The 13,045-nt window shown below is 37.3% G+C and overlaps 1 protein-coding gene across 1 annotated transcript; it reads left to right on the top strand.

The window, feature by feature from the left end:
- Positions 1–3,535: 3,535 nt before the first annotated feature.
- On the top strand, positions 3,536–8,908 carry socs4 (suppressor of cytokine signaling 4). Its single transcript, XM_023280048.3, is given in 3 exon segments — positions 3,536–3,700; positions 5,701–6,392; positions 6,394–8,908. Coding segments are annotated over 2 exon segments (1,188 nt in total). The 5' UTR covers positions 3,536–3,700; positions 5,701–5,720; the 3' UTR covers positions 6,910–8,908.
- Positions 8,909–13,045: the final 4,137 nt, after the last annotated feature.

Raw genomic sequence — 13,045 nt, 5'->3', positions numbered from 1 at the left:
TATGAAAGTCAGTGTAACATAACTAGGTTATGTAAAAACAGCTATTAATCAGCATGCAAGGTGGATTAAAAGCGAAGGCAATGCTGAAACAAAATCAGCAGCCAAATCATTTACATTCATGTAATATATAATTTATGTTACAATAACACAGCAGTTAGGCTCCATGTATTTTACTTTCATGTAAACGCTTTCACAGTATTTGTACATTGGATGATTAATAATGAAATGCAGAGCTGATTATTTAACAGTATGTTTAGGAGTAGCTACATTTATACAGTCTTCACCTCTGCACTAGGAGATGAGAGCACATTTCAGACACTTGGATGTAATGCTGCTGTAAAACTTTACACGTTAGATATTTATAACGGACTTAATTAACAAACCAGCACTGCTCCCAGGAGGCCCCTAAAATAAAAACTAACACGTTTCACTCTGGTGCCATATTTAAACCTGTGCTCTCTGAATATTTTGCATGTTTTACAATATCAGTTTCTTCTGCAAATGAAAGAATCTTTGACATATCAGTATTTTATATTTACAGAAGAATCTATGCAGTGTCAGTATTTCTTTTTGAATCTGTCCAACACCACTGTTTATCAATATATAGAAATGTGTAATGTATTATCTGAATTTCCATATATGGAAGAATCTGTACAATATAAACAGTATTTATGTATATTTCTTGATTCTTTTTATTTCACACCAATGTTCCCCACACGTTTACATTTTTGCTGATGTGAAACTGCAAATGTTATTTTTTGTTGGATAAATTGAGGCTTATCTTATATTCTCTTATTAATTTTGTCACATCAACAAATACCAGAGGATCTGTATCATATTTGAAACCATGGATACCATACAGTTGTTATTTTCATACAAGTACATATTGTAATGGAAATATCCATCCTGCAAAATCAAACTTTATGACAAAAATCTGTGCACATGTAACTTTATCTGTATCTGTACCTTTATCTACAACATACTTGTCTGTATTTCATCTATACAAGTGTAAAGGAGACTAAATCTGTAACTAAAATATTATATACTAATGTTCAATATGTTAACTGTGAACGGACACCACTCTAAAAAGCAGGCAAATAGATTAAAATGTTTTTAAAGCCATAGAAGGCCCATTGCTGTTGCAGCTTACATGCAAATATTTCATAAGCAAGTTTTTTCACAAGGTATTGCTAATCTATTTACACTTTAGATTGAGCAACTAAAATCTCAAATATGGCTCCTATGAGTATTTTATTAATAATTTTAAAAGTTCTGCTAATCATGCAGAGAAGAAGATTTGATTCAGGGTTCATTGCATACCCTTCATCAAAGTGAAACAGATTATATTTTGAATTAAAGATGATTATTACTGTGCAAAATGGCGACACTATCTGTTATATTCCTTTTGTGAGGTTACATTTAAAAAGAAAAAGTTATTCAGTGAATAAAGTTGAACAAAATCAGACCAGAAAAGAAGACTGTAAAAGAATAAAACATAAATAAAACATTTAGATGTATTTCTGTAAAATTTTCAGAACAATTTGAAACGTGTTAAGGATTTCAGTGTTTTTTACGGGATTTGTTTTCAGTGTTTATATAAACTGCAGACTAATTTTGCTGTTTCACATTAGGATTTTCATTTGAAATTGATTATTGTGTTCAGCTTATTATCATTATTATTATTTAACTGTTATTTGCTGTAATTTTCATTGATTTTACAGTTTACAATACATTTTTTGACATGTTTTGTTGCATCCTTGCTGCAGATTTTCACAGTTTTATTTTTTTCTGTTGTTTGGGCAAAATTTGTCTTTACAGTGCAACTTAGCCGGCACAATTACTTCTTCCTCGGGCAGTTGAATCCTTTAAAACTTCTGACATTACAGCTACTTTTAGTTGAGGCAGTTGCTCCCTCAGCCATTAGTCTGCACAATAAAATATGACGACAGTATTTTGATTTAAGGTATTTTACTGCGTCTGTTTCCGCCAGACCCATCGGCTTTATCAATAGCTGGATATTTTTTTTGTCATCCGATAACATCACACTACTACTACTGAGTACTGCTGTTACTAGGCAACGCTTACATCTTGTCATTCACAGATTCTCAGAAACTCTCCGTTTCCCGTCTCTCCATGAAACATTCACGCTCTTCAGTGAATACCAGCTCAAATTGATTCAGCAGAGTAATGGAAGGACGAAAAACACAAACATACATGAGAGGTGGAGCGCTTTGTTTCTAAATGAAGAAAGAAAGAAACCATTTAAGAAAAATTTCCTAAATTAGTTTGGAAAATTTGGCAGAAATTATTGCCTGTTGAATTTTACAATTTTCATTTCTGGTCAGATTTTATGCAACTTTATTCACTGACAAAAGTTTTTAAAAGTTTTTTTAAAAATGTAATTTCATAAAAGGAATATAACAGCATTTATATAAATTGCAGCCTTTCCTAATTTTGTTGTTTCAAATCAGAATTTGGATTTGAAATAGTTTCTTCAGCTTATTATTTAACAGTTATTTGCTGTTATTTTCATTGTTTTTACAGTTTTTAATGTTACACTTTTCCACCATTTTTAACATAATTTTGCACCCTTGTGCCAGATTTTCACTTTTTTTTTCTTCTTTTGTTTGTTTTGTTTTGGTGTATTTTATCTTCACGGTGCAACGTATCAACATAATTACTTCTTCTGGGGCTGTTGGATCTTTTCAGTCAAACTTCTGAAGTTACAGCTACCTCTGAGTTGATGTTGGGGTCAGATAAATTGATCTGGTTGTTTGCCAGAGCATGTGGAGTTACCGTGCTGCTGTGATAATGTGAAGAGCATTAAATATTCAGCTAAGAGGAAGCTGAGTGTCACTACATTATCTGAGATGTCAGGCATTTATTGATGACTTTTCCTTTATCTGTTGGAGCTGAAAGGGCACCGAGCGGCTCACCCAGACACCAGCATGCAAACCCAGCCACTGGGAGTAATATTATTTGTCTGATAGATGCAGTCTATTTGTTTCATGAATTATAGATCCTCCAAAATGTCATCCAGAGCGAGTTGCAGGCGTGAGCATGACATCATCCTGACAGATGAGTCCTTTCAGCAGCAGTTGCTGGAAGTTTTTAACTGAGAAACTCAAAAGGTTATTCAATCAATAACTTCTTAAAATCTTGTTTCCTCTACTGGGTTGAATGGTTAATAAGTCCACTCAGGTTGCTGGTAAACCTCTGGATCAGTCGGTTCTGGACTTAAACTGATTTAAAGCTCCACACGCTTTGATGTTTCTCATTAAGCTACGGGCCTGACGACGTTAAAATGACTCAAATCTTCGAGCAGAAACAGAATTACAAGCAGAAATAATCCACTTTGTGCATGAAAGAAAAGCACTCTGCTGCTGCTCTGGAGGTCTTCATCTGTTCTTTTTTTGGACGTGGAATCCGTCAATGAGTGTGTAAAGGGGATTTTAAGCAGAGAGGAGGAGGAGGAGGAGGATGCCATTAACCTGAGACCGCCCCGCCGACCTCCACCTCCCCCCGTTCATTCAGCCGGGCCGAGAGGAAGCTGCCATCCCCCCACCACCACCACCACCCGCGGGAACGTGGCATCATAATTATATAGGAAGCAGAAGAGTCTGCCGTCTGTCAGAGCAGAGGAAAGCTGCAGGCGGCTCACACATGGACATGGAGGTCTGCTTCTGACACTGTTTGGAAGGTAAGATAATCTCCTGCATTAATGTTGAGATGTTAAACCTCCTGCCGCTCACAGTCTGTTCATGATGCAGATATTCTGATTCGTCAAACTCTGCAGAATGCTTCCACTGAGAAGCATCAGACTGCAATTTAAATGTTAGAAGAACAAACTTCCTCTGAACGACGCACGAACAAAGTCGTAGATGTTAAAGCAGCCTCTATGGTTTGATGTGTTTGTTTCTGCAGGATGTTTCTGAAGTCCTAATTGGATTTGCTGCCTCTGGAGATGATCAGTAAATCAGTGGGACTCCATGTCAGGCTGATAGTTCAGCTCTAAATAAACAGGCAGCAGCATCGTGTGCACACATTAAATAATGCTTTTAAAGCGTTCTTTCTCATTGGGCGTGAAAGGTTAATTAGATTAATAGATTTTAAAGGTTGTGATGAATCAAAGTTAGAATCCTGATGAGTTTTTGCACCTTCAACAGGGTGTTTATGGCAACGATAAAATTCTTTTCACAAAAATAACTTCCTAATAAATGAATATTTCACTGAGATTTAATATGTTTTTGATACTACACGGCTCTGTTGGAAGTAACTTTTTGATAATTCTCACATTTATATTGTGTCATAGAAGAAGTATATCCTGTATGTCTGTGGCTTGTCATTGTTAATTAACTTGTCATTTTTAGTCTTGATTAATCAATTAGATATTTGCTCTATAAAATGATACAAAAATGTGGCTCAAAGGCAAAGATTATGTTCTGAAAATGTCTTGTTTTGTCCACAATGCAAAGACATTCAGTTTACTGTCATAAAGGAGGACAGAAACCAGAAAATATTTTAATTTAACAAGCTGAAATGGGAGAAATTAGAGTCCTTTGTTTTTTTCCGGTTAATCGATTATCAGAATGGATGGCAATTAATTAATAGCTGACACCCAAAAATATTACAGATACTTGCACTCAGATTTTCTCTGATAAACTAAAAATCATATAAACAATACTCATTCTGCTTTTTACTGTTAAAAAAATTGGCTAAACGTGTAAATAATTTCCACATCAAAAAATGTTTTTTTTTTACAACACTATATCTTTCTTTTACAATGTGTGACTGTAAAATTGCACCAAAAATATCATTATTTTACAGATATTTGCCTGTACATTAACCATTTTTACAATTTTTAGACATTAGAGTATTCAACCATTATTAAATATCTTTTCTGCCACCCTTGTATCAAGATATCCTTTTTTCCCCCTTTTTTTTAATCGACTGTCAGACTGGCTGGCGATTAATTAATAAAAATCATTAATAGCTGACAATTAAATATCATTATATTATATTATTACAGGTATTTGCAGTCTCACAAATTGTAAATCAGTTTTTAACTTCCTTTTTATGGTTTGATAAAATAGAGATATCTACTAAAATCACATAAAAAAGTTTTTAAAAAACGCAGAACTTATCATAATTTTACAATTATTAAATAATTATACTAAAAATGTGATTATTTTACAGATATTTGCCACAGTATTTTTTTTTTGTTGTTTTTTCTTTTTATCGATTGTCAGAATGGCTGGTGATGAAATAATTAATCAAAAATAATTCATAGTTAAAAACTAATTTTCATTATTTTACAGATATTTGCAGTCTCACAAATCGCAAATCTTTTTTAACTGTTATTTTACAGATTTTCCACTGTTTGGTAAACTATAGATATCTAGTAAAATCACAAAAAAGTTTTAAAAAAAAAAAAACTGGCAAAATATATCCTAATTTTACAATGTGTGCCTGCAAAATGACACTAAAAATATCATTATTTTACAGATATTTGCTGTTATTTTCACAGTTTTTACAGTTTTTGAACATTACAGTATTCCACACCTTGTTTTTTTGGTATTTTTAGAGTTTTTTTCAGTTAACTGATTATCAGAATGGGTTGCGATTAATTGATAATTGACGACTAATTGATTAATTGCTCTATGTTTATGATTCGGTGGTGTGTTTTTGAATGTGTCACAGAGGAAGAAGAGGAAGCAGTGATGTCCGAGAAGAAGCCACGAGGCTCAGACACTCGTCCCAAATGTGGCCTCCGCAGCTGGAGCGCCGACAGCTACGTCTGGAGGGGGAAGAAACGCTCTCGGAGCTCCCGCAACTGCTCCAGTCCCGGCGGGATGGAGACGGACGTGACGGAGGAGCTCGGCCTTCGGTCGACTTCCTGTCCGAGGCGGCGCAGGGAGAGGAAGTGCAGCTGCAGCGCCCTCGGAGACGCCCTGACGTCCGGAGACATCGATGTGGTTTGCAGGAAGGCCTTGTCCAGACGATCTCTGAGGCAGAAGTTTCAGGACGCCGTGGGCCAGTGTCTCCCTCTGCGCTCCCACCATCACCACCACCACCATCACCACCACCACCCACCGGGCTCCTCAAGGCCCTTCTCGGTGCTCTTCTGGTCCAAACGTAAGATCCACGTCTCAGAGCTCATGCAGGACAACTGTCCATTCTCGCCCAAGTCTGAACTGGCCCGATGTTGGCACCTTATAAAGAATCACGCCACCCACCCAAGTGCCCTCAAAGACATGGAGGCTCCTCTGAAACCCAACGTCTCCTCAACCGACTCCCCACCACAGACGCCCCTCTCCTGGGAGGATATCTGCTGCTCCCCTGGGCCTGGAAGCACCAGTCTGGAGGACTGGAACCCTTCCTGCCCTCATGCGGGGAGCAGAGGGCGGCTGCAGCTACACTGATTACATCCTGGTTCCTGACCTGCTGCAGATCAACAACAACCCCTGTTACTGGGGGGTGTTGAACCGCTTCGAGGCCGAGGAGCTGTTGGACGGCCAGCCGGAGGGAACGTTCCTGCTCCGAGACTCTGCCCAGGACGAGTTCCTCTTCTCGGTCAGCTTCCGTCGCTTCAGCCGCTCGCTGCACGCACGAATCGAGCAGAACGGGAAGCGTTTCAGCTTCGACGTGAGGGACCCGTGTATGTACCGGGACCCCAGTGTGATGGGGCTCCTCAGGCACTACAGCGACCCGGCCACCTGCCTCTTCTTCGAACCTCTGCTGTCCAAGCCGCTGCCGAGGACCTTCCCTTTCACTCTGCAGCACATGTGCAGGGCGGTGATCTGCAGCTGCACCACCTACCAGGGCGTAGACAACCTGCCGCTGCCTCCTCAGCTCAGGGAATATCTCAGACAGTATCACATCAAGTGTGACGGGGCGTCCGCTGTGTGAATGTCAGAAAAGGCCTCAGTAATGGAGGGCAAAGACAGGACAAGCAGAAGCAGCTTCTCTTGGGAAAGTGGACAGAACACTCCCTCTAAAATCCAAATGACTGCTTAAAGATGCAGAACTAGAGAGGTTTGTTGATTGTGAAGCATCAAGAGACAGAAAAAGAACCATCAGGCTTCTCTGCAGTTTTGAATTCACACACTGAAGGAACAAATGGATGTCAAGTCCCAATTATCATCCTTTGGTACCAAGAGATGGTTTGAAACCTGGATTTAGGTTTTCTAGGAGACAATGCAGCAGCCTGTACAGCTGACCGTGATACACCAAGACGCCTATAATCAAGCAAATATGCTCCAGAACAGTCACCTTAATATCTTCACTGAAATAAGAATTCTGGAAACTCACCAAGACATTAAACCTTCACCTCTTGACTTCAGCTGAATCACACTTGTCTTATGTGAAAGGCACCTTTCCTAGTCACAGTAATATAATTAAAACATGACGCTTAGCTTTGGTTTTAGATTAGAGATACAGAGAATCCACCTACATCCAGAAATATGCAAACATTATTATCCCTCTGAACCTCCAAATCCAATGGCAGATTTGAAAGGGTTGTTATCTTTTTATAAATTGCCAAAATTACACTGTTTTTCAAAGTCAGAAACTGTAGAAATAAAATTAAATGTTGGATTTTAAACCTTATAACAGTCCTTGAATATATCTCATGTAAGATGTGATTCCATCAGGAAAAATAACCAAATCTAAGCTTAAATATGGGACATTTCCTAAAAATCACTTTATTCTACATGTGTCATTTTTGAAGAAGTCACCGATAATACACAATTACCACAAAGAAATCTGTGCTTTGTGGCACAACTATGAAGCCATGAGTGACTCAGCAGTGACCAACAGTCATGTGAAAAAAAATTAAGTGACGTTTTTTGGCTGAACTGCAGGCTGTGCTTTGCAAAAAAAGGGAACATGTAAGCAGTGCAGTGCCTATATAGTATGTTGACCGTATTTTCCAGTACTGGCAACACATGTGGCAACTTGGATGAATGATATGACTTAATGTATTGATAATTTTTGTCAAATAAATAAGCAAAGAAATATAACTTTTTTTTTCTTTTTAAAATTTATGGCATCATACTGCATTTGCACAAAAGGCATTTCTGAGTTGTCTCTACTTCTAGACATGGTTGTGCTGTCTCCATAGACGTACAGGACTCCATATTGCAGTGAAAAATGAGCCCCCAGTGAGTAAAAAAAGTCCAAGAAATGCTTGGGGTTCAGAGGGTTGTGGTGTCAGTAGCTTCACAAACAAATGCTTAAATCTCTTTAGACCTCGTCTTAGTCCTTTTCATACATCACCACATAACTGTACCAATACAGGCTCAACCAGCCTTAGTCAACTTTAAGATGGAGAAAGAGCAAGTTTCATCCATTTGCAATCACAGACTGGAGACAGAGTCCACTGTGGTCAACAGAGCTGAGACGTTAAGGCACCATGTCAGATGTGCAACCTTAAAAGAAGACACCTTCCACATCTGGCGGGATGGTGTGAAGTTTGTGTTATGAAAAGGAGGAAACAAGAAGGCTTACTTCGATACAGAAAAACCAAACAATGCTAAAGAGAGAACACTCTGCAAGCGGTGAGAAAACGTGAAATAAATGGAGTTTTGGTTCAAATGGACTCAATCAAAAACACTGGACTGCATTTTGTTTCTGCAGCCACAAGATGGCGCCACAACTTTACCAAAGACTCCATCTGCTCCACTTGTCTGTCTTTACATCACTTAAAAGCTTCTTCACCACTGAAAACTCTTCTGTAAATCAGCATTTTAACATAATTTGTGCCTGATAAAAGACTGTTTACATGTTGGAGTGAAGTACACTAAAGCTAACTTATCATCACAGTATTTGAATCACCGTGATGCCCCCCTCGAGGCTCGCATTGTATTCACCACATATCAATAAATGCCATTTACACTGCCTCTGTAAATTTCTCAGATGTTCTGTCATCTCTGGACTGTGCTAATGGTGCAGCACGAGTCGTGTTTATCCACGCCTGTTGCTGCTGTGTCATGCTTAGACAGGCTAATGGTATGGAAAATGCTGCTTCTGAAGTATCGCTCCGGAAACAATTCATCCCGCTCTCTGCAAAGGACACCTCTAAATGCCAGCGCTTCAGTCGAACAAATGGGGAGATAAGGACATGAAAAATACCATTTCCACTCCCCATAGCTAGAGAGGAATTCTGATTTCTCAGTTGATTCGGGTGTCATTCAGCCTCTCGCCCACAAGCAGTGCTTAAAAAAAGTAAAAATGCCCTGAGGAGACTTGAATGAGTAGAAAAACTCATCATACAACCTTTTGCTTTTTAGAAACAAGAAGCTTTAACTTCTTTAACTTCTGTAACAAGAAGTTAGATTTATTAATTTGGGCTGCAGTGAATTACTTTTAATTACTTTTGCACTGAAATATCCTTCAAGGCACTGAAGTCTGGAGACTAATGAAAAGCTACCTTTTGCCACCTATTTAAGTTGATTTATTTTTCACAGAACTGCCCTGGACTTTTTTCTTTCTCTGGGTCTGATCCCCTGACTGCCTCCATGTCTTCACCTAGTCAATGGACAGACTCTGGACTCCCGTCTATTGATTTTTCTGAACCACATACATGAAACATTGATGCCGTCGTGTATGATCTGGTTAGAGAGCATCATTTTTCAGCAGCTCAGAGCCAATATTTATTTAGTGTTATATTAGATTCACAGTACATTTGATCCCCAAATATGAGAAATTCCACTTTGTTTTTTTTTTGTTTTGATTTCCTTCATGCACATACGTGTCGGGTAAAACACAGAAAAGACTTCAGGCCTGTTTCACATGTTCACACACTGATTTTTCTGCACTACTAGAGTTCAGTGATATAATATTTAGACACCATGCTGTCTGTAACAGAGTGCTTCCTGTTGCACTAATCAAATTCTCCCCTGAGATGCCGCTCAAACAGGCGAGTGGATGATCAACCAATGTCAGCGAGAGAAAAAAATGGGTATTATTAGCTGCTTAAATGACCAAAGACAATAAGACAATACACAGAAAATAAAAAGCATTTGGTTAATATTTGTGTGAGTGTGGGTTTGATCTCACAGACTTGATACTATTTCTGTTAGGTGGTTGGAGGACTGACAAAAAGTGATCCTAAATACAAAATGCCAGAGAATGAGAGTGAAAACACATGAAATATTCTTTTTTGCTGGTAATCAATTATTTGTTTGGGCGATAAAACATTAGAAAATGACCCCAAAAAATGTCAGCGTTTTACAAAGTCAAAGTCCCGTTTTGTCCATAACCCTAAAATGCTCAGTTTACTGTTTACTTTCTATTTTCTCTAATAATCAATTATTTGTTTGGGCTACAAAATGTTAGAAAATGACAAAAAAAAAAAGTCAGTGTTTTTCAAAGTCAAAGAACTGAATTGGTCCACAACCCAAAAATGCTCAGTTTACTGTCATAGAGGAGGAAAGAAACCTAAAAATACTGAAATTCAAGAAGCTGGAATCAGAGCATTTTGACTTTTCCTCTTAAATGGTTACTCAAACCAATAGACAAGCGAAATTAAACAAAAGTAATTAACAACATGGAGAGTAAAACAAGCCAAAAAAATGGCTCTGGCATTTTGGTCCAGATTAGACCACCTCAATCAATCATACAACACCCATTTTCACACTGTTAAACTACCAAAGAGTAAGAAGGAATCAAGAAAAATCAAGACAGATGAAAAGACGATAAATACCTTCAAAAAGTGGCGTTGAAGAATCGTATCTCCACTGCAATGGATGTTAAAACAAGCAGTGGCATCCTGAGTGGGAGAAAGAAAAAGACATGATAAAGTATTGATCAGTTGATTAGTATTTAGCAAAGTGGCATTAAATAAATTATAAACTCACCAAGCAAAAAAAGAAAAATCTGTGGACTTCTGGGATGAGTCCTTCGAATAAAACAAGTGGGGTGATCCCATGTATGAGACACAGAGAAAGAAATAACATGATAAATGATCCAGATGTGAAAAGTGATAAATTTACAGGACTTCAGACAAACTTTGTCACGCTGGTTTCGCCCTTCATATACTGTAAAGTCACTTAAAAGCTCCCAAAATTTCCAGACCCTAAAAGATGCTGTAGCCTTCAATATAAAAAGAAAACAACAAATGTTTTTTCAATACCACATCATATCAGAACTGCAATGGAAAACATCAGTTAGCTTGCGAGTTGCTAGCGGCTAACTTTTTTACATTGGTTTCGCACTTTATATACTGTAAAGTCACATAAAAGCTCCCAAATACTCTAGACCCTAAAAGCTGCTGTTTCCTAAAATATATAAAATAAGAAAGCAACAAATGTTCTTTCAGTACCACAGCACATCAGAACCGCGATGGAAAGCACCAATGCTAGCTTGCGAGTTGCTAGCGGCTAGCCAGCTAGCTCTCTGAAATTAAAATAGTTGCTAGCAGCTGTTATATTTCTCGTAGGAAGTTTGTACAACAGCAAATGCGTGTCAACAAAACACCACATCAATATAAATGCATTTATATTAGTTTAAATATACAGAATATGCTGATAGCTAGCCACTGAAAAATCCCTAAATGCTAACATTGACATTAAAACTAGCAAGCTAGTAGCTAGCAAGCTAACTACGTCTGTCTTCTTCAAAGTAGCAAGCTAGCCAAGTTTAAGTAAAACAAAGCAGTAGAATTGTTATATTTTCAATATGTTTGCATGAAGCAGCTACTTTATTCATTACTAATGCATTTTTGCTTCATTTGATCAAAGAAAGGGAAATGATAATTACAAATTTATGGCAAGTCCACCCATTTTTAGCTTTAGCTTACTTCTACTTCATCACGCCCTTAAATCTAACCTTCATCATCACAGAAGCTCCTGCAGGAAACATCGGGGTTTTCGTCCACATTTGGCAAAATTTGCATTCAGGACTTGTCTGTTTTTTTGATCTGCAATTTCTCTGTGCCTCCCTGACCTTATCTGAAACTTTACTGACCTTTTCCATTTTGTCATTCACTTCTTTTTGCAGACATGTCTATGTGAGTCCTAAGCTGTTAAGGTGATTTCACGACCTCTATATTCAAGCCCTTATATCTGCAATTTTTAGGAATGACTATACATGCTGCAGCAATCTCAGCTATCCAGATTGTCCATCATTTGACATTCTTGATTTTTAATATTAGCCCTTATATTAATACAAAAATTTAAAAAATGAAATTGTCATGTTTACATATCAAGGAGTGCTACTGTGTCTTCTTGTGCCATTACATTTGAGTTATTGCAATGAAAATCCATTGCTTTGTGCCTATGTTTCCATAATGAAATGTAATGTAATTTCAGTTTTATGTTGGCAATACATTAATTTTCTATACTTTCCAAAAGCAGGACAAGATGAGCCTTTGTTATTTCCACAGTGGAGAAATTATAAGTGTCACAGCAGCAAAGATAGTGCAAACACTCGAAATGTAGTACAAAAATAAAAATAAATCAAAATAAACCAAAATATACATAAGTAGTAGTTATAGAAATGACAGCATGCACATGCCAGTGGTGTTGCAGATTCTTTCATGACTAGAAATATTGGCAGTGCACAGAGAATACCTAGTATATGTACTCTATTAAGAAATTATGTAATGAGAAGGGGAAACTACCAGCAAATCAGGACAAAGGTGTGGATCCTCAAAACCACTCATTTTAGTACAAGCTTCAATCTAAAGATATACTTTTGGATCCCTTAAATATAATATTGATTAAAGAGTGAGTGCTTATAAGGGTAAAAAGCTTATATTTTCTGGTTAAAACGGTTTTGTTAGTTAGGCACTTTATACTTAGATGTAAATATCTAAAGGTTAAGTCCTACATCAAGAGATGGAAGAATGAATTCAAACGTTTTGCAAATTGTCTTTATTATATTTATTTATGCTGCTCTGACACCCCTTTTTGTTATTATTATTTATTTTTGTTTTTATTATTTGTAAGTTTATTTAATATTATTTCGATTTCGATCATTAATATATTACAAAATTTAAAATAAAAATAAAATGAAAGTGTGCCTCCAAACGTGGGCGGGGTTT

This window comes from Amphiprion ocellaris, chromosome 1 (genome assembly GCF_022539595.1).
Source record: "Amphiprion ocellaris isolate individual 3 ecotype Okinawa chromosome 1, ASM2253959v1, whole genome shotgun sequence".
Taxonomy (NCBI): domain Eukaryota; kingdom Metazoa; phylum Chordata; class Actinopteri; family Pomacentridae; genus Amphiprion; species Amphiprion ocellaris.
Note: the sequence above shows the minus strand (reverse complement) of the source record. Positions and strands in the feature narration are given on the sequence as shown.